We start from the raw sequence: 22,070 nt of genomic DNA, 5'->3' as shown, positions 1-22,070 counted from the left end.
TCGAACGCTCACTGTGGTCCTTGCATGATCATACACATCCACGCATCGGCCATCCTGAAAAACGTCCCATCTTCGTCTTGGTTGTGCGTGAGTGTCAGAGTTTGCAGGAAGTACATTATGTTGTGTGTTATGCAGAGCTACAGGCAGCCGGCCGCGTTCATCGTGACCCAGCATCCCTTACCCAACACCGTCAAGGACTTCTGGAGGCTGGTGTACGATTATGGATGCACCTCCATCGTCATGCTGAACGAGATCGATTTGGCTCAGGTGAGATTGTGACGTCGTTATTCTCACAAAACGTTCGGTTGGGTAACGGGTGAACGTGCTGATTTTATGTTGAGCCAATTCCATTTGTTGCTTTTGCTGCGTTTGAATGCGTTGACCCTCAGGCCATCCGAGATGCAGGTGAGTTTGTTTCTTCATCAGGTGAATGGGTGCCGTCAGAATAGAGTCCAAACAGCTCACGTTAATACACAGCACTCCAGTCCATCAGTTAACATGTTGTTTTTATCAGCTGTTTGGACACTATTCTGACGGCACCCATTCACTGCAGAGCACTTCTCCAAATCTGATGAAGAAACAAACTCGTCTACATCTCGGATGATCTGATGATCATCACTTTTTTGTGGACTATTCCCATAATGCAACAGCAGGTTAACTGCCGATGTGTGTGTGTGTGTGTGTGTGATCGGTGTGTCCAGGGTTGTCCTCAGTACTGGCCGGAGGAGGGGATGCTAAGATACGGCCCTGTACAGGTGGACTGCATATCCTGCTCTATGGACTGTGATGTCATCAGTCGTCTTTTCAGGATATGCAACCTGACCAGGGTGAGATTTTCAGCATATCTCTGAAACCCGTCGATCATTTTGCAACAAAGTACAGAGCCGTACTCAGAAGTGCGCAGTTAAACTGATGTGTGTGTGTGTGTGTGTGTGTGTGTGTGTGTCCTAAGCCTCAGGAAGGTTACCTGATGGTCCGTCAGTTCCAGTACCTGGGCTGGGCGGGTCACAGGGAAGTCCCCGCCTCCAAGCGCTCGTTCCTCAAGCTCATCCTCCAGGTGGATAAATGGCAGGAGGAATGCGAGGAAGGCGATGGACGCACTATTATACACTGCCTGTGAGTACACTCGAAGCAGCTGGATTAAACACTAGCTACTTTTATTTGTGGCCAGACCTCTTTGAAGCCAGACCAGTCAGTTTTCTACACTTTATTTATGAAGCACACACAGCATTATGTACGCTTTATGCTTACATTATTTATTCTGCATAAGTCAAATTTTAAATAACGTTGACGTAACAATGGATTCAGTTCTTTTTAAAGAGATAGTTCTCCAAACCTGCATGAATTGATATATTCTGTTAAAATATATTCTATTTGATGCTTCATTAACATTGTGAAGCATACTTTTAAAAGAACATTTTTTAGAGAAATTTAATGTAATAATATAGTTGAAATTTATAATAAATACAGTTTAGAGTGTTTTTTCTAAACTCAAGGAGTTTTATATTGTGCTATAATGTGCATTTATGATGTAATTTCAGAATTGTATTGAGTATATTGAACAGTAACTGCTGAATGAAGCTAGTTTGTCATATATATCTGTAATTACACATTTTGTAAATTTGCTGTAAATTCTAAAATAAATTCTGAAAAACATTGCACAAGAAAATAATATTAAGACTCGGTTTATAATGTATTATAAAGTAAAGCTTTTACTTTGATATTATTACCAAGTGCATTGTTTAAACGGTAAGAAACTGTTACGAAAGTGTCTCTCTTTAATTGTCACTCCTCTTTCTTTGATTGTATAACTTTATCTGCATGTGCAGTTTTGGTGTACTTCTAAGAAAAAAACAAGCTCACTTCTTTTTCACAAAGGAAACCCCAGTGAGCAAGGTGTTAGCAGTGGAGGAAAAAAGCCAAAAGTTTGGCAGCATGAGACCTTAAAGATTTCTCGCTGACCCTTCTCTGCAGCATGTGTGTAGATGTGTGTAACGCTGGATACAGAACGTTTGCTGTGGAGAAGGAGTGCAAGCACGCACACACACACACACACACACACACACGCACGCACACACACACACACACACACACACACACACACACACACACACACACACACACACACACACACACACACACACACACACACACACACACACACACACACACACACACACACACACACACACACACACACACACACACGCACACGCACACACACACACACACACACACACACACACACGCGCGGCTCGTTCACACGTGTGTCTCTTCATGTCTCTGTAGGAACGGAGGCGGTCGCAGTGGGATGTTCTGTGCCATCAGTATTGTGTGTGAAATGATAAAGCGGCAGAATGTTGTAGACGTCTTTCATGCTGTGAAGAGTCTGAGGAACAGCAAGCCCAATATGGTGGACAGCCCGGTACGAACCGAACACACACACACACACACACACACACACACACACACACGTCACCAGCCGGAGCACATCACTGCTTTAGATCATGTCTAGATCGGCTTTAAACCAAACCCTGCAACATGAACACAAATTAATATCATTTACTGCTTATTTGAGAAATTCCAGCTTAACTAAATAAAAAAGCTGAATATCCCAGCATCCTTAAAACAATATACACTCGCTTGAGAAATATTCTGCAGGCAAATCTTTTTCAGCTCACGCACAGCATTATACGAAGCAAGAAAAATGTCTTTCTTTGTATAATGCTGTGCGTGAGCTGAAAAAAAAGGTCCATTCTCTAAAAACAGATTTAAGGATTCAAGGATGCGGAGATATTTTACTGGAAACAAATTAGGATTAGGATTTTTTTTCCATTTTGAATAATAGTAATGCGATGTAAACTATGAGAGAGATGTGGCCCACATTTCTATAAAATTCAGGTTTTTTGAGCAAATTAAAAAATGTCTAATTTAGGTTACACTTTATTATAAGATTGTTACATTGTAATTATACATTTAAGCATTTAATTACATTTCTGTACTTACTTTAGGGATTGGTTTGGGTTACTTGGATGTAATCACTATTATTAGCATTATCCCACTTTACATTAGTTGGCCTTAACTACTATGTACTTACACTTAACTAATGTAATTATTGCGTACATACGTTGTACTTACATTTAATTGCACCGTTAACCCATCCCTTACACCTTAAACCTACCCATACCACTAAACCAGTCCCTAACCTTACCCATATCCCCCTAAATAGCAGCAAAAGTGTTCGCAATGCAATATGATCATTTCTTGATGCAAGTGAATAGTAGTTAAGGACAGCTGTTATAAAGTTCTTATATTACATAACATGCATAACATCTTGTGTTCTATTTCTAGATTCGCTGGCCATTTAGCGCACATTTAGCTCAATCAGAATATATTTGGCTCAAAGAGCTCCACCACTTCCTCTGCAGCTCTTCTCCGCCGCCACAGTCTCGCTCGAGCTGATCATTTCTCTCTCTTCCTCCGCAGGAGCAGTACCGCTTTTGCTACGACCTGGCTCTGGAGTACATCGAGACGTCGTAATGGAGTGTTTTATTACACTCGCTTTATTTCACACGTGACATGGGGTGCGAGTGCCGTGTAAATGTCCCCATTCGTGCATCCGTGTTGACTTCCACGATATTCAAGTGCCGGCCACCCGGTCGAGGTCATGTTTTTTTAATACGAACGTTCTTTTTATCATTACGTTTTTATGATTTCACGCAGCCATTCGAAACACTAAGCCTGAGCTGTTGCATGCCGAAGACGCTCTTTATTTCTTCGTGTCTATCACTGTTCCTGTTAATAAACATATATAGTAGTACTCGTGTAAATGGACATTGTTTCGAAAGAGAAAAAAAACAAGCACGTTCATCCATCGATCGAGAGCGTGTGACTTTGGCTCGAGAAGACTGCGTTGCGCACTAATGGCTGGCTTATTATGTGTTCTTTCGTTTTTGGGTAGCAGATGATGACCATAAGCCAAAGACTCGTGTAAATATGTCTATAGGGATGAAGCACATTGTTTGTATTTATTGTTTACTTGCATTTTTGAAAGCTCAAAACAATCATTATCATTCCCCGTTTTTCACTGCAAACGCTCTTTGTAGATTTTTATGTACGAGACGGATTTAAGTAGTTTTTTTTTTTTTTTGTATTTGAAAATGGTATTTCTTTTTTCTTTTACATGCTATCGTGGTTTGTTTTGCGTAACTGATTGTGAACTATTCCTTTGCCGAGGAGAAAAGAAGAAGAGCTCTATTTTTTCGGATGTTTTCACATTTGTATTGTGCTGGAAACGGAAAAAAAAAAAAAAACACACACACACACACACAAACGATGAAGTGTATGCATTAAAAAAATATATATACAGTATTAGACTCTAGTGTATTTAGGATCAAAGCCAATTTAAGAAGAAAGATGCAGCCAGTATTGATGCTGATCGGACGTTTTATAGAAAACAAACAAAAAATCCATCATGTGAAATAATAAGTTATGTATTTTTTGTCTGTAGTTGTTGGCTGTATTACGATGTCAAATAGTACAAATACTTTGAATAAAAAAAAGATATGTTAAAGAGTGTGTTTGGAACGGATACTTGTAGAATACGGTTTGTTGGAAATTGTGCGGTGGTTTCCCAGCTTTCAAAAGACCACACAATATTGTACTCTTGAAAATAAAGGCGCCCTAAATGGTTCCTTAAATAACCTGTAACAGCCAAAGAACCTTTCTGTGAAGCAAGGTTCTTCCGACTGATACAAAAAGAGGTGGTTCTTTGTGGAACCAAAAACGGCTGTGAGGAACCTTTTCAGCTCCTTTAAAGGTTCTAAGAGCGTGAGTCGTTTCAGTGATTTGGATCCCTGTTGTTTTGACTTGCATTAGGCCCTGATGTCATGAAGTCAGGCAGAGGATGTGGGATTTGTGTATGTCATAGTATTTTTGCAGATACCCGGTGCAGCTCTGCTTGACAATGCGTTGAGTTGTGGTCTTTGAGCTGTACTTGGCTTCCTGTCCTCCTCCGCTGAGCAGGATGCCTCACATTGTCGTTGTCGGTCTGCGCTGCTGAGCTCGAGGGGCCTCTGGAGGGGCCAAAGGGCATCCTGGGACTTCCTCTGCCACCCGGCCCTCCATTAACCCTCTTACTGGACCTTTTATGGCTTCGTGAGGGACAGAGCCTCGTCTCTCAGCCCTTCCAGAGCTTTAAAAGCGTACAGGCGCAGCAGAAGATGGCTACGACGCTGCATGAATTCACGCAGTTTACGGATCCTAAGATGTTCCCCAGAGTTCTTCAGATCCAGTCGGGAATATATTGTCAAGGTAAGAGTAAAACTGGGGCCGTTCATTCATCTGCTCTTCGTGGGAAAATAATAGCTGCAATTACGCACACATTGTAAAACTCAAAACCGCTCGTGTACACTTATCAGTGTAGATAAGAAACAGTTAGCTACAGAGAAACGTTGAAATAGTGGAAAGAATACTGATCATTCATTAGCTTGCTGTTTTTTTTTTTTTAAATGCTGCTTTTTTTAAATAATGGGTGAAATAGGTAATACAATCCCGTCTTTCGGTTTATGTTGAAGCTTTAAAGATGAACCCGTTTTTACTTCCTAGTTTTCAATATTTAAGTAACTCTAACTAGCAAGAAAAAGACTGAAATTGTCAATTAAAGAAACAAAGTTAAATTCATTTTCAAACCACATGATGCCGAGCGGAAACCCACTTCTTTCTGATCTTTTTCGAGTTCCTTTAAGTTCGTAATATGTCTTTTGTGATGTCATTTATATGCTCACAATAGCACTCCACGCTTTCGCTGCAAAATGGATTGCGATACTGAAAGGTTTGTAACATCTTTTAACATGCTTCTTTTTTTTTTTTCCTTTTTCAGGTTGCATTATCTGAGATGTTTGGAAGAGAGTGCTCTCTTTCGACAGGAGATTTGCTGAAAATCATTGATATCACCATCACCAGGTTCACTGCTCGGACCTCCAGCAAAACTGAGATCGAGATTCCTGTGGAATATCCAGGTACTAGTGTTTCAGTGGACACCAGACGCTTAAAACCTAACACCATGACAAGCCTTCTGGGTATAGTTGGTTGAAATGCTTCTGGTTAATAGCTACAGGACAGTCTCTTTTGAGATCATTTACTATAGAAATCTACATTTTATGTCTGTGTCACAAGTTTATTCACGCGTTTGTTTCGTTAATGAATTCACTTTGAAATGCGTTAACCTTGTTTAGGTAATAACTAACCAAAAACATTAAATGTTTACATTAAAATGCTTAAAAATTCCCATTTTCAAAAATCTTAAATGAGAAGCACACATACATCAAATGTTTGCGCATGTATAAAAGAAGCTAACAACAACAAAGCTATATTTTGAAGTATGCACGTGTGTGTTACTTTCAAGATGTCGGCTTTACAGTTTGTTCAGTCTTTGTCCAAAACATATAAGGGGAGGAAGTTGTGCTCATGATAATTTATATATGTATATATATATCATGAATGTTTTGAATAAATGTTATATAACAATATAATTATAAGATTATCTGTTGCTTTTGATCATGCCAGTTCTGTCACATGAAATTCATTCAATTACAAAATATGCTGAAATTTTCAAATTTTAGAAATTTCATTTTAAAATCCTCCCGACTTAACTACTAACTGGTTAACAAGCAGCACATTAGAAGATTACATAGAAAAAAGTCAGTTAATAATTAGTTAATAATGATAACTGTCAGTAATATATGTTCCTGGAGCACAGAAGCAGTCATCTGTAGCTCAGGTATATTTGTAAAAATAGTCAACAGTACATTGTATGTGAAAATTATGCATCTTTCTTTTATGCCAAAAATCATTAGGATATTGAGTAAAGATCATGTTCCATGAAGATATTTTGTACATATCCTACAATAAAAGTTTTAAAACTTAATTTTTGATTAGTAAAATGCATTGCTAAGAACTTAAACTAAATGTGTTTTTCTCAGTATTTCGTTCGCGCCCTCAGATTCCAGATTTTCAAATAGTTGTATCTCAACATCGTCCTATCGTAACAAAACACACATCAGTGGAAGGATCATTTATTCAGCTTTGATACGTGACCTAAATATCATCGTCTTGAACCTGATGTGAACAGCAACATGCAAAGAGAGAACTGAGGCGAACTCACTGCTGCGTTACGTGCAGAGCTTTGATCCTTTGGTCTTTATGATCTGTGTCGTACAGCTCAGTGAGACTGCTTAAGTACAAAAAGCTCCATCTTCACTTAATAAGTCAGATATATAAGTCGGATAAGTCAGATATAGTGGACAGAGTTGCTTTCCTTTTCCATCAGTCAAGACTTTGACTGATCGTCATCAAAATAATAGTGGCCTGTAAGGGAGAACTTTTGTGTGTTTGTGATGTTTTATTATCCACCGCTTTTGGTCCTCGTCATGGCTTAGCCTTGTCTCTGTGCTCTTTGCAGGATTGTTCAAGCTAGTGGCCGACAGTCAGCCGTATCGCAGCATACAAGAGATAGCAGACTCGGTGAAGATCAGCCCCCACAGACTGTCCCAGGCGGTGTTCCTCAGCGGTTCGGAGGTTCAGCTGGAGCAAGGCGTCATACGGGAAGGGGACAGCTTCAGAGTGACGTCCGTCTCCCGTGAGCCCGGCGGTGGACGAGTGCTGTGTGAGCTGCTGCACAGAGAGCCCAAGACCTGCTTCAGCCTGAGCTTCTCCCAGCAAGGACACTTCACAGAGAGCCAGGACGACCAGTTTTACACCCTGAGAGAGATAGCCGAGTGGAAGATCTCCAAAGGCAGGACGAGGACTGTAACCGAGGTCAGAAAACTGCCCAAGAAGGACTTATTATTCTCACATTTGCTGGAGAATGTATTTGGAGAGCTGAAGCTGACTCCTGTGTATGAACTGAAGGCTGTTACGAGAAGTGAGTATGACACATCTTTTTCTTAATCTGTCATTTTGTCTTTTTCTGGAACAATATCCTGTAAAAAATATCTGAGCCTCCTTAAGAAGAATTAAAGATATCTAAGGAAAAATTCAACAAAAGGTCACAATTTATTTTAAGGTCCAATTTTCTATATTAACAAACACCTGATTATTATTAGTTATTAGGCAGTTGTGCTGTTTGGATATTGGAGATGAATACAGAATATGTGCTTTATAAATACAGATAGTATGTTAATAAAAGTCATGCTACTAATTAATAGAGAGAATTGTTCCCTACACTAAAGTGTTACTAAAATAAAAATGCTATTTGAAAATAATTTCTAGTATAATTGGTTACACTTTATTTTGATGGTCCACTTCAGACATTCTTCTGACTATGAGTAACTTTACATGTAAACTTATTCTCATTAATCCACATCTGCATGTCTAGTAACTCTCAGTGTAGACCGTTAGGGTAGCTTTAGGGTTAGTAGAATAAGCTGACATTTACAGTTTGTGTGAATCCATCAAAATAAAATGTCAGATGATATTAATCAGACAGCCTACTGATACTCTAATGGCTGCGAGTTGACATGTAGTTGCTAAGTTGCTAACTGTTAGTAGAATGTCTAAACCTGTAATTCTTATGTAAATTTATCTTGTTTAAAGAACATTTTAGTGACGCTCTGCAAGAGTGTACACTCTGTTTGTTAACATTAGTCAACAAAATTAGTCACTGACTAAAGCTAAACTAAGACTGATGAAGTATTCATTAGAAGTAACTCTAAAGTATTCATTCATTTTAATTGATGTTAATTTACTAATACATCAAAAGATCCATCTGTTCAAATTAAGGACCTGAGATACCATAAGCTAACAATGTACAGCATCAACAAACATTAGTCAATTTTTTAACCAATAAATTGCTTAATGTTAGTTAATGTTAATGCATTAACTATTGTTAAAAGAATAAAAATGGTTTCAGGGCTAGACAGTGTTTGTTCTGTGTGATCCAGTAGAAAGAGTAGGAAAAGTAGAAAGAGTTCCTTATAAACCATCACATTCAATTCAAAGGGAATTAAATATGATAGTGTTAGCTAAAAAAGCATACCAGAAATGCTTTGCATATGTCTCACAGATAAAGACCATTGATAAAGCTTTCCCCTTTTAAACTTGGACCCTTTCTTCCCACAGTCAGTGAGAAGATTCTGCTCATCCCGTCAAATCTGGACGTGGAGGTGGTGGACGTCACCGAGCAGTTTGATTGTGACTCCTTTGTGCAGCCTCTCTCTCTCACGGACGTTTTAAGAGTCCCCCAGAGTTTTTTCCCGTGGTGGCTAAGTTGTCGTGCGAAAGACCCTTCAAGCTTTCTTCGGAGCTGGAAACACTTTTCCAATCCAGTCAGGTGATCGTTCATCATGCTTTCTACGCCAAACGAATTCTGGCCTCGGAAATGGGTCGTGAGTCGACGAGACACTTTCTTATCCCGGAGTCCTACAACGGACGCTTCAAGCGGCGGCCGCGCCAGTTCCCCACGGCCTACGACCTGGAGCGAGCACGCAGCCAAACCGAGCAGATCCGGGTGGTGGCCACCAGAGAGTTTGAGTCCGTCTACAACGGCCTGGCCTCCGTAAATGCCGGAGACGAGTTCATAGTGACCAAAGGCAAGAGCTGCGCGTCACACAATGGAACCAAGAGTTCAGCCGATGCTTTTCAGTGTCTGAAAGTCACAGGGACGGAGGCGAAGGAGCCGGTGCGCCTCCCCATGTGTTTGGAGGGAGCATTCATGGAGCTGGTGAAAGACAAGCGGCAGTACACCGTTGCGGAAATATGCCAATGGTTCTCGCTGCCCTTCAACGTCAAAGTGTCCGTGCGAGACCTGTCTCTAAAGGTGGACGTTTTGGCTGGCTTGCCCGGTCTGCACATGGAGGAGGAGATCTCTGACCCCTGCCTCCTCATTTCAAACGCTGACCTGTCAGAGATCAGGGAGGTTCCGGTCAATCGCGCAGACCTGATCCTCAACATAAAGCATCGCTGGGATGGCCAGAGTCCAGTGTGTAGCAGGAGCTCAGTCGTAGAGGAGATCTCAGAGGACTGTTACTACACACTCAGGAGGTACGCCGTTACTACCATCACACCCCCTCCACGGCCTCCCAAAAAACCCAAAGAGCCTCCCCCTCGACCCCCCAAGATGCTGTCGTCCAGATCTGAGAGCGCCAACAGCGAAAGCTCCAGCTGCTCTCCACAGGTAAACTGTGTTTGCTCACACTTCATTTTAAGGTGTCCTTTTACATGCACTTACTCCTATAACAAGCCAAACCCAAATCAAGTATTAAATCAATGTTTCTCAGTTCAATGTTTTAAATACACTGTAACAAGGACACCACAAAGCAAAGCGTAAGCCTAGATTTCATTGCATTTTGTGGCCAAAAACTCTTCATCCTTTTGCAGTTATTGTGATGATCTATAAAAAGAGTGTTTGTAAGTAAGGTTAATGCTTTATTTTAAGGTGTCCCTGTTACACCTTACTTGTACTTGCTATTATAATGGTAATTAATTGTGCAGAATTACATGTAAGTAACCCCAAAATAATCCCTAACCAAGTTAATCAATATTACTTAGTACTTGAATGTATAATTTAGTATAATAATTTAAATGTCAAACGATTAATTATGACTAATGACATCCAAAATGAAGGATGTGTTTACAATATATGTATGTGTGCTGTGTATATTTATTACGTATATATAAATACAAACACATGCATGTATATATTTATTAAAAAGATGTTATGTTTATATATATATATGTTTATATACAAGTACTTACTATTTTTTTGCTATTTTATTTCACACATTCACAGACGATATATTATAGTTACCAACATTTAATATTTATGTAACACAGAAGAGAATATTGAACATATGCTGAAGAAGTATATTTATCATGCATTTATCTGCATATTATAATCTAAGTTTTTGTATAAAAAAGAGAAAAGGTCAGGCCACTGCAGAAATGATCTGCGTATGGTCTTTATCCAGCGACAGTCTTCATCTCAGCTGCTACATCATCAAAAGCTTTGGAATGTCTGTAGATGAAGAACATTGCATTATATCAGAAATAATTTGAAGCGTCTGAATCTGAAAGTGTACAAGGAACAAAATGTGAAATCCATTAATGACTATCAGAATATATTCAGAAACCTATACGTATGAAACAAGCTGAATACTCATGCATAATGGCACATTTATCTTATTTTCAGTATTATACAAAACAAGAAATAAACAGGCCGTGGAGCAGACGAATCAGAGTAATGATGCAGAAGCGCCTCCTAGTGGAGACTCAACTGATTTATTATTAAAAATTGTATAAAACTAAGTGTTTGGCCTATAATGACAGGTTCTACATTAATGTAGTATTTAGTATATGCTGATAACAATTATATTGAAAAGTAATATGACATAATGTACCATATGTGATGATTTTACATGATAGTTAAAATGATTAGATAGAAGATATCCTCAGTGTTTATTCAGTTTTGACAATAACTTCACTTTTATATGCACTTATTACATACACTGTAATTTCATAATGTTCTGTCATCCCGTCACACAGAGTCTTTGTGGCGAACCGTTTAAGCAAGACGACTTCATTCAATGCAGTGATTCAAAAAATGGAAATGACAAAAGATCGTCGTTAGTCCCGTCGCTTTGCCAAGACCCCTGAAGAAAGGTAGGAAGACTGGACATCTCTCTCCAGTGTTCAGCAGCGCTAACATCACCAGCTGAAAATGCAAACGTAATCAATTTTTTTTTTTCTAAACCTGACCATTGGAGTGGATTTTAGCACACACACACACGCACACACACACACTTGAAGATCGAATCTGTGCCTGTGTGTATTTGCGAAAATTCTGAGTGGGTGTTTGTTTCTCTCCTCAGATCTCGCCAAGGGCCGAAGTCTGGACAACGTATCCATCACACAAAATGAAGATGATGACAACGATGTGCACGATTATGAATATATCGATGAAGATCAGATCGACAGCATAAGGAGGACATACAATGAACAAAACGTTAAGACGGACAAAGGAAAACCGAGCAACACGATATAAGAGTCACTAAACCCACTTACTTTCACTTCACATGATGAGACCGACGTCACGCAACTTTACATGAATGCAGCTCATTTATTAGGGGAAGGTCTTCTGTGCTTATTAGTCCTGTAGGAGTACAGACACCAGGTACGCATCTGTTTTTTGTCTTCGCATGAACCGGGTGAAGTACACCAGTTCAGAATCATCTTTGGTCAGTCGATGGTTGATGGTCTGCATGTTATATATTCATTCAAACGCTTTGTTTTTTCTAAGGTCCATTAGATATTATGGTGCTTATATGAACTGGTATACTATCCGTTATGAAACCGTAAGTACAGTAAGCGAGTTTTATACATGTATTTTAGTCCCTGAGGTTTCGGTCCTCGTATCTCTCCAGGCTGCAGCTCTTTTCGGTGACCATGGCTTGTGGATCATGTACTGTCCAAAAAAATGAACAAAAAGCTATCACTTTTATACCCTATTTATTTAATGGTTCTTGTTAGTATTACAATACTAATATTATTTCCTAAAATATTAGCACCTTTGAAAAGGGCAGTGCCATAGTGACCACTATTTTTAAGTAATGATGTCAGAGAAACCAACCTTCGTTAACTTAAGTATATATTAATTGAGTTTTTTGTACAGTCTGGTTATACGTAGAGTTGAAAGTGGGTTTATGTTTTACATAATTGTGTGAAGAAGGACATTTTCTGCATTTTGTCTGGTCTACTTTGAATAAATGAGATGGAAAGTATTTTTCGGTCTTACGTTTTTATTTGGTTTAAGACAAAAAACGATTTTTACACTGCTGCATCCCGTAGGTTTTACCCTGACAGTGTCGTCTGCAGATTCATACAGTAAACTGCTTTTATTTACTAGAAACAAGTTTATTCTAGTCAGTTTTATATGTTCTGGCGATTGTTAACAGCTGGTGGACATCTCAGTCAGGATTGCCATCAGACTGCTACCAGGGAACTTGGGGTCAAGAATGAGGTCGTGAAGAAGGCCTTGACCTTTCTCCCGAGCCTGAGGTGAACACATAGCACTCCTCCACAGATTCACGAGGGAACCACCTGTGAATAAATACATAGAAGCATTGAAAAAGTTAAATAACCTGAACTGAGATGTTTTCATTCATATTGGTTAACAATGCAAAATAATTGTCAGTCAGTTTTTGCATAATGTGTTTGAATTATATGTATAAATATATTTGCATTTACTGTATATATCTAAAATACAAGGATATAAATATATAAAAGTGTATATGCATGTAAATATTTCCCAGATATACACTGTGTGTGTTTTCTATAAGCATGCTAAATGTACACAGCATTTTGGATGCTATTAATCGCTTCACAGCACAAATTTAAAGATTTTCAGAGTTTTGTAGAGATGTTCAGGTTTTATTATTCCTTTGAAGATCGAGATGCTCTCTGGAACATCTAAAAATCATGCTGGAGAACAGTACCATCAGGTTTTGTTCACGCTGCTCCATTCCTGCTGTCATCAGCGGGATAGTTAACCAAACGTTTCTCCCTCCCACTATTTCCTCCGATGTTCTTACCGAGCAGGGTATTGATGCTGTTCATCCAGCTGAAGATGTGGAGTGCGTGGTTCTCCTCGGCGCTGAGATCATCGATGTTGGGTGGTTTGTCAGACTCCTGCAGCACTCGGCTCGGCAGAGGAGCCATTAACTTCTCGGACCTCTCGGCGTTGGCGTGGAAACGAGCAGCTGCTCGACGACGCCGCCGAGTTGAGCCAGCCCTGTGCGAACCGTACCTCAGGATAGGAGTACAGCTTCTGCCTACAGCACACAGCTCAACAAGCGTTAAAACATGAGGCACCTGCCAAACTAAAGCTTGAACGATGTCCACACGTAGTTGGTTAAAGAAAGTGGTTGAGCAACAGAAAGTGGTTAAATATATGGACCTTTCACTGCAGGCTGTGGAGGCTGTTTGTAGAGACGCCTCTTCTGCTGCCCACAGCAGTCCCAGGATCTTGTCCTTCTTGCTGAAGTCTGTGTCTTCAGAGTCACTGATCTGCTGCAAAGACTAGACAGAGGAACACAGAAAATGGTGAGTAAACTGTCTCTTTGCTTGAGCCTCTGTAGATAAAGGGTAAACCCTCCTAAATAGGTAGAGAACTGTTTTGTTTGTTGTTGTAGGCCTTGCTCTCTCTGAGCCATTGCTTCCTGTATCTTAGGTTAAACTCATGGTCTTTTCCTTTATATAATAATCAATATATAATTTATAATTTTTTAACGAAAAATTATTCTAGGACAGAGGACTGAAGTGTGTCCGCGATGTCCTTTTTTTGTTCTACCCTTTTGCTACCTCCCCTCCCTAACCCCTAGATATATATATATATATATATATATATTGCTGCTTGCCTCTTTGTTATTTGTTTGTTAAATACAATATTGTATTTAGTCTGTAGTGTTTATCTTCTTGAGTAAAAAATGCATCCACCGAATAAACAAACATAGGAACTTGTTTTCCTAGTCATCTCAATTTTGAAAAGTGTCCCATTTGACCTGATTCCAACCAATATATGCATCTATGAAAAGTGATACCTGGAAAAATTTTTCCCACTTAGTCATGGCATCAGGATGTTTGGTGGAACAGTCTGTGAAGTTGGCGCAGTAATCTTGAGAAACCTCTGATGGAACCTGGATCTGAAGCTGAAACTCACCCTTCTTGACTACACCCGTCTGAACTGCTGCCAGGAATGGAAGCACGGACATGTAGTAGTTCATACCTAGAGAGACGGTGGCAGTATGAGAAAAGACAGCACGCTTCACTTTACATCCATCTAGTGGGGCGCATGAAGAGCCGCACTTACATGCATACCAGCTCTGAGTAGAGATGCAAACCGGTTCTGAGCTTTCCAGTCCACAGCTGCTGCTGCTGCCAGGGCTTGGGTCAGTCAGACGACCTGAAACAGACAGCAACCAAAGACGAATTTACCTACTCGTACATGTCCGTTAATACTCATATGTATATGCCAGACTGCAACTGGGCGTGCGAGATGTCACGTTCAGTTTCCCTGCTAATTCATTGGAGTAGTTTGTCAGGGATTTATGGCTGTGCGTATTAACTGCCGCTTCATTTGAAAACCTGTTTTACTGATGAGATATATCGAATATATCGAGCGACAAATATCGCACAGCCATCGTTTTTGCATACGACAAGCAGTAGTCGCGCTGTATCCCATCTAGACTTAAAGGGATAGTTCACATTGAAACTAAATTTGAAGTTGATCCAGTTTACCCCAAAGGTGTCTAAGGTGTAGGTGTCTTTTTCATTTGATCCAATGTTGAGATGTTTAAGTCAAACCGTTGTAGTCTGTCAGTCATATAATGAGTCGGTATAGGAACTTTCTAGAGGAAAACAAACATGCACAGATATCCAAATTAAACCACAGCCCATAATAACGATACATTGATGGCCTAAGAGGCGAAACGAGTGGTTTGTGTGAGAAAACGAAAAGTATTTGTACCGTCTACACCACCATGTCCAAATGACCTGAGGGCTTCCGTTGTAGGCGTACAAGAGGTGAAAAACAATAGAAATACTGTCCGTTTTCTCACACAAACCACTCGTTTCGTGTCTTAGGCCATCAGTGTATCATTATTATGGGCTATGGTTTCATTTGGATTTCTTTGTGCATGTTTTTTCCCTATACCCACCATTACATGACTGACAGAGGACAACGGTTTGACTTAAAAATCTCTTCATTTTCTCTAATGAAGAAAAAGACACCTACACCTTCGTTTTCACGATCGGTTTCAAATTTTAGTTTCAAAGTGAACTTTTAACCACAAATCAGAAAGAACATAATATTAATATTTCACTAATATTGAAATATCTGAATGGTACCAATACTAATTTCCCGAAGTATAAATATACCGATACTAGCTGAGCTGTCACTTTTCACTTCTCTCCAAAGATAATGATAATGATACCTTTATTTATCGTTTGCTGAACTGTCTTCACGGAAAGCGCAGATCATGGTAGATCATTTGTTAGTAGTTGTAATAAATAGTGTATCTATTTCAATTACTTTATTAAAGCAGCATTACGTTTGATTACCTTTTTGAGTTGCTACATTTCTAATTAAAATTTTAAAAATACAATCTTGTATTTTCATGTAATCACAGCCAGCACAAAAAATAAATAAATAGGTTACTAGCTATGACTGTTGCATTAACTTTTTTTTTGTTCTTTTCTCGTTTGTATATTCAGCTGTGAAACTACAGCAAATTAACAAATCTCAGCTCTAATAGTTATTGTGAATGAACTGAAGTTCATGTAATGCATAAATTGCACTTCTGTGTGATACGCAGACATCAAGAAACAGAATCTGAAACTCAACAATAGTGACAAAGTTCTTCATGTTGCAATGCATGCTGGGTAACATAAGTGTTTATGTAAAAGCCCAAGCAGAAATGTCATTGATATATTTATTTTTGGTTTCACGGTTTACTATTAGTTGAATGTCAGTCAATAAACCAAAGAAAGACCACTTTATGATGTTCCTTTAAATGCAAATAAGCCAAAAGCATAAGCTTGTCTAAGTTTTTGAGTCGTTAATGCACTACTGTGAAACAATATTTCAATTGCTTAGAAGCAAACAAATTTAAGTTTATTAAAAGTATCAAAAGCTCAACTAAAGTAAACACTGACCACAATTATGTTGTAGTTCTTACTGTTCTTTCCTTCAGTGATGTTGAAAATAAATTAAATATAACTCTACTTCAGTGTTAATTTCACTCTATTCAGAATGAGACCAAATAAAGAGTTGATTTTACTCTGGCAGATGTTTATTAATACTCAATCATCATTTAATTAATCACTTCATTAGCTCATTAACTTTAACTTAGAGTTAATGTAACTCTGTTTAGAGAGGGACCAAATGTTCTCTAAATAGAGTTAATTTAACTCTGCGGTGATGTTTCCTATTCCGTATCCTCATATTGTAGACTATTTTAACTCCTATTCATTAAACCTTTGTGTGTTTCTGTAAATATACAGATGTAACCCCTTTGTAGGGGTTAACATGTTCATAAGTAATTGTAATTTAATTAGGCCTACGCCTTGTTTCTCAGAAAGCGTATTCACCTTTATTTTGTGTTTGAATTACATAATTGTGTTACATGCAACTACTTACTCTTAAGAGGCTTGTGTACATGGCATACCTGATCTGAGCTTCCATCCCAGCTGCAGAGGAAGACTCCATAGAGGATTCTCTTTGTCTCCAGGGCCCATTGAGCTCATGTAGGGATCGGTGGAATTGATCAGCAGCTTGTACAAGGCCATCCGCTGTAAATAATCCCACGGGTTTACCTGGATCACCCCGTCGGCGGTGGGCAGCTGGGAAAGCTCGCTCAGGGCTTTCCCCACTTAATAGGAAGTCCATCCTCACTCACTACTGCTGCCTGGCCGAGCACAGCCAACAAGATTACAGCAGCCGCCGCTCTGATGAAATCCATGCTGAGGAATCTAGTTGGACTGCCGAAGTGCTCTGGTCAGTGGCAGAGCTTTAATTTATGGCCAGCCAAAGGACTTTGATCCCAAATGGAGAAAGGGCCAAACAGGTGGAGACTGATGCATACAACTAGAGACATTCTCTCCCGTTTATACATTTGAAATGTTCTCAGTACTGTAAAGTCTGAGAAACCATTTCAGATACGGCAATTGTTTCTCTAAGGATGATAACATGGACTTTCACACATTTGGAAGATTTATTGATTTAGTTTAACATTTTATCTGTTCTTAAATTGGTGTTGGAGTAGTGCCATGTGCTGCGGTTTGAAATACAGGAACTTTTAGGACCTTCTCACATTAAAAGTTGACTGACTTTAGACCCTTACATTGATGTCACGGTCAGAGTTGGAAATGTCTTCAAAAAAATTACTTTTTGCGACAAATTTGTATGCATGCAACTTGTATTATATCTAAAGTAAGTAAGTGTGTGAGTGTGCATCAGGATCTGGTGATTGGTCCACGGTGCGCATCTAGGTGTTCTGGTCTCTGATGAACATAATCTCTGGGTGCTGATCCGCCATCTAGTCTGGATACAAACTGTGAAACAGATTAAGAAAGAAACAGGACTAATATTAGTCCTATTAGGTTCTAAGTAATGCAGCCTAAAAATCCTTTACTTGATTTGAATAATAAAAAGGTTTGAAGGAATAGGTTTGAAGGTTTGAAGGTTGAAGGTTTTGGGAACATATCCTAATGACAATGATGATGATTAATAATGTTCAAAATAGGATCTATGACTTCTGGAAGCAGTTGTTTTAATAGTATAGATGGAATTACTTTGAGCGAGCTCTTATCACATTATAGTCCTGCCGTCCGCTGCGTTCTCAAAACTCTGGCTGTTTGATAATACCTAGAATATCAAAATCGACTGCTGGCGCCAGATCCTTTTCCTATCTAGCACCTAAACTCTGGAACAATCTCCTAACTCTGTTTGGGAAGCAGACACCTCTGCCAGTTTAAATCTAGATTAAAGACACATCTTTTAACCAAGCCTACACAAACACACTAATACGCTTCTAGTATTCAAATCCGTTAAAGGAGTTGCTCAGCGGCATTAATTAGATCTGCGAGAAACTGGGAACACTCATAAAACACGCTATAGTCGTTACAGCATAGCATCTACACTAATATTGGTCTTGTTTCTTTCTTATTCTGTTTCTGTATTCAGATCAGATGGTGGATCAACACCAAGAGATGGCCTTCACCTGAGATCAGAACACCTAGATGAACCCATTAAGATGAGTCAATGAACAGGCAGCATACACACACACACTACACACACACACACACACACACACACACACACACACACACACACACACACACACACACACACACACACACACACACACACACACACACACTCACACTCTCTCACACTCACTCTCACACACACACTCTCACACTCACTATAAGTCATTTACACAATCTGACGTGCGCTTTAAATTGAACTGGAGGTTAAGTGCTGGGCGTCCGGCCAGAGGAGAACTGCCCCCAACTGAGCCTGATTTTTCCCCAAGTTTTTTTCTCCATTCTGTATGGATGGGGTTTGGATTCCTTGCTACCTCTGGCTTGCTTAGCTGGGGCACTTAATTTCTAGCGATTATCACCAATTACAAAATAATGGCCAAAAAGCATGTAGTGTGGTGTGTGTCTCTACACTTGATGCTATGTATTTCTTAAGTTCAAGTATTCATATTTTACTTTTAGATTAATCCTCGACAATTTGATGTTTTATATCAATTTGATTTGGTATGTTTGAATCGGCATAATACATATTTACTGTTACATTTGATCTTATTCTGTTTCACTCTGCAGTTATTGACTTATGATTACGATGTGTCCTTGCTAGGGACATGAGCACCCGAATGAAACGAGTAAATAATATAAAGAGTTAACTAGAATAACCAAATATCAAAATTCTAAGTAGAAATAGTTTCTACTGTGCTGGAGTTAGTCTCTACTCTGAAGTAGGTGCTAAGTTAGTCCTCCAAAATTGTTCCAAGTTCTTGCAGCGCATAGAAAAGCTAAAAGCAGGTATTTCCTCCAATAGTTAAAAAAAAGTTTCTTCTGCAAAACACCCAATGTACTCTTTTATGATTAAATACGTTATAAAGATGATCCTTTGGAAGTATTTTCTCTAATAACAGCCGTTCTGTCCATAGCACTATTTCTTTACTATTAATGTAATGTCATATATTCTTTATAGGAAAACAAACTCATTGTCTTGTAAAATGTATTACTTAAAAGCACTTAGCAACTCGTGTAACCCTTAACTCGGCACAATATGGACGTAGGGTCAACTAGTAGTAAACATGAACAGTATATTTGGATAGTCTGATCACCACCCCACCAGAGTACAAGTGTGATATAACAGTTTCATGTCTGCATCAACAAAGCCAACTAAACATTTAAGGCCACGTTGCATCGAGAGGTTCTTAACCTTTGCAACCTTTGGGTCTCATTTATAAAGTGTGTGTAATCACAGATTTGATCTCAGTGTGTGTGTGAGCCCTCATATTTGTAAAAAATGGCTTTGACGTGGAAAAAAGCTTGTCTTGTCAGGATCTGGAGCAGATTTACACACTTTTTTTCATGTCAAGTGCTGCAGGTTTTTGAAAATGCAAGTTGATTTGGACGAGGACTGGTGATCTTTTACAGGTTAATGACATTATTTAGGAGTCATTTTCAAGGCAGAGAGCTGAAGCCGTTCAGTTGCGCTCAATAATTTATGATTCATAGATTTTACATCGGAAGCGGATGATTTCTGCTCAACATTTTATAAATACATATTACTCAGATGGTACGTAATCTCAGTACTGAAAGGAACAAAAATCCAGAGAAATTCAGAATCTAAGACTACTTACATACAGAATTTATTTCCTGTAGATCATGTATATGAAAAACAATATTAAGAGTGAACAGATCCTCTTTTTCTTGTCATTGCATGAAATGGCAAACTGATGCCAAGTTATGTTTTAATGCAGTTTTACAGTATTTTACTCAAAACTGTTGTATAGATTATGTATAGCACACTGGTTATCTAAAATGAAATTGGCGCTATGTTTGTTCATTCTAGGGCAATAAGATTCAGTTAATTAGGTTAGCAATTTGATTGGTTCCTGTGAGGTGTCTAACCTTCTAGAATCTTCACGTTTGGCGAATGTTTTTATCTAAAGCAACTTACGTAGCATTCACAAAATATTCACCAATTCTCACGTTGCCCAGAAATAAAACAAATCACCATTAGCATCATGCACTTTATCAGTGTATAGTATAAATATTACAACACTACTAAAGATTCTTATTGCACATATTTTTTTGTTTTATTTCACAATTCTGAAGTTCTGATTCTACTGCTTTTTAACAGCTGTGCATAAAAAAAATTGCAATATCCCTCAATACTCCTGCAATCCACACGGTTCGCTCTAGTTAAGCATTAATGTAAGAGGCCAGTGTTCAATAGCTAAAATACATAGCATACACTGTCTAGCCAAGTGAGATTTCACCGTGGAGATAAAGTCTAGGATCGTGATTGTTCAGTATTGCAGCATTAGCATAGATTAGAACTAGTTGTTTGTTTCTGGGTCCAAGTCCAGCTCTATCAGATCTCAAAAGCGCTGATGTGACACGTGGCCTGTAATTCACTGCATCTCAAGGTCATACGGTATTAGTGTCTTTATTTTTTAAGGCATGCGGGTCGTTTTATTCTTTAACTAGTGCATAATTTCATTTGTTTTGTAATGTTTGATTTTTTTATGCATGGAGTCAACTCCAAAGGAATTAATTATTCTCTATATCAGTAAGCGTTAATAGAAGCAGTTTACATTCTGAACATAACTGTGTTTTTTTTAATCTCTAGGGCCGTTTGAGATTTCTGCCTGGATTTGGCCTCCATAAACTGAAAGTCTTCTCATACATACCAAAATTTTGGTATCATTTTACAGAAACCCTTTGAAGTGACATAAAACACTGTTGAAAGTGACACAAATTATTGTATATTGTAATTGTTATACTAAAACTAAAAAAGCGTGGGTTTTTCCATAAACTGGAGTTTGAAAGAGTATAACTCAGGCCCTGAGGAGATGCAGTTTTATTTTTGTTTCCAGCAGATGTCAGCAAACACAGGAATAAAATTGTATCATAATCCATGCAAAAGTTATTCTATTCCAACTGAGGAGGAATTTTTTTCATTTTGTTTCATACAAGTACTATCTCTTTTAATAAGCCAGTTTTTCTGCTCCCTGAAATTAAGGAATTATGGGCACTATTGATAAATAAAGAATATTTTGCTGAATGTAGTTTTTGCTGCTTTAGCTGTGTCATGGATAAATATATGGCAACAAAAGTCCTGCTTTAATAAATGATGAATTTAATCATTCAAATCAAACGATTCTTTCAAAACTGCTGATTCAATAAGAAACAAAACAAGTGTCTGCGTCCCCAAATCCCAATGTGCATACTATCCTTTTTTTTTAATTCTATGTGACATTATTAGTTTT

The 22,070-nt window shown here is 38.7% G+C and overlaps 2 protein-coding genes and 1 pseudogene across 21 annotated transcripts in view; 2 read left to right on the top strand and 1 right to left on the bottom strand.

Annotated features, from left to right (window-relative positions):
- The window catches only part of ptprk (protein tyrosine phosphatase receptor type K), a 132,960-nt gene extending 128,387 nt beyond the window's left edge, over positions 1-4,573 (top strand). For all 20 annotated transcript variants that reach the window (XM_043218949.1, XM_043218931.1, XM_043218935.1 and 17 more), the window contains 5 exons: positions 136-267; positions 702-827; positions 953-1,116; positions 2,290-2,425; positions 3,487-4,573. In XM_043218949.1, coding sequence (XP_043074884.1) covers positions 136-267; positions 702-827; positions 953-1,116; positions 2,290-2,425; positions 3,487-3,540 — 612 coding nt within the window. In that variant the 3' untranslated portion in view covers positions 3,541-4,573. The remainder of the gene's footprint in view (positions 1-135; positions 268-701; positions 828-952; positions 1,117-2,289; positions 2,426-3,486) is intronic.
- A 134-nt stretch (positions 4,574-4,707) lies between these two features.
- Positions 4,708-12,776, top strand: themis (thymocyte selection associated). Its single transcript, XM_043219452.1, is given in 8 exon segments — positions 4,708-5,369; positions 5,882-6,020; positions 7,463-7,924; positions 9,121-9,228; positions 9,231-10,174; positions 11,542-11,605; positions 11,608-11,658; positions 11,868-12,776. Coding segments are annotated over 8 exon segments (2,088 nt in total). The 5' UTR covers positions 4,708-5,222; the 3' UTR covers positions 12,041-12,776.
- On the bottom strand, positions 12,777-17,560 carry LOC122324498 (annotated as a pseudogene).
- Between the last annotated feature and the right edge of the window lie 4,510 nt (positions 17,561-22,070).

The sequence above is a fragment of the Puntigrus tetrazona genome, chromosome 20, assembly GCF_018831695.1.
Source record: "Puntigrus tetrazona isolate hp1 chromosome 20, ASM1883169v1, whole genome shotgun sequence".
NCBI classification, from domain to species: Eukaryota; Metazoa; Chordata; class Actinopteri; order Cypriniformes; family Cyprinidae; genus Puntigrus; species Puntigrus tetrazona.
This window is presented reverse-complemented; position numbering and strand designations above follow the sequence as displayed.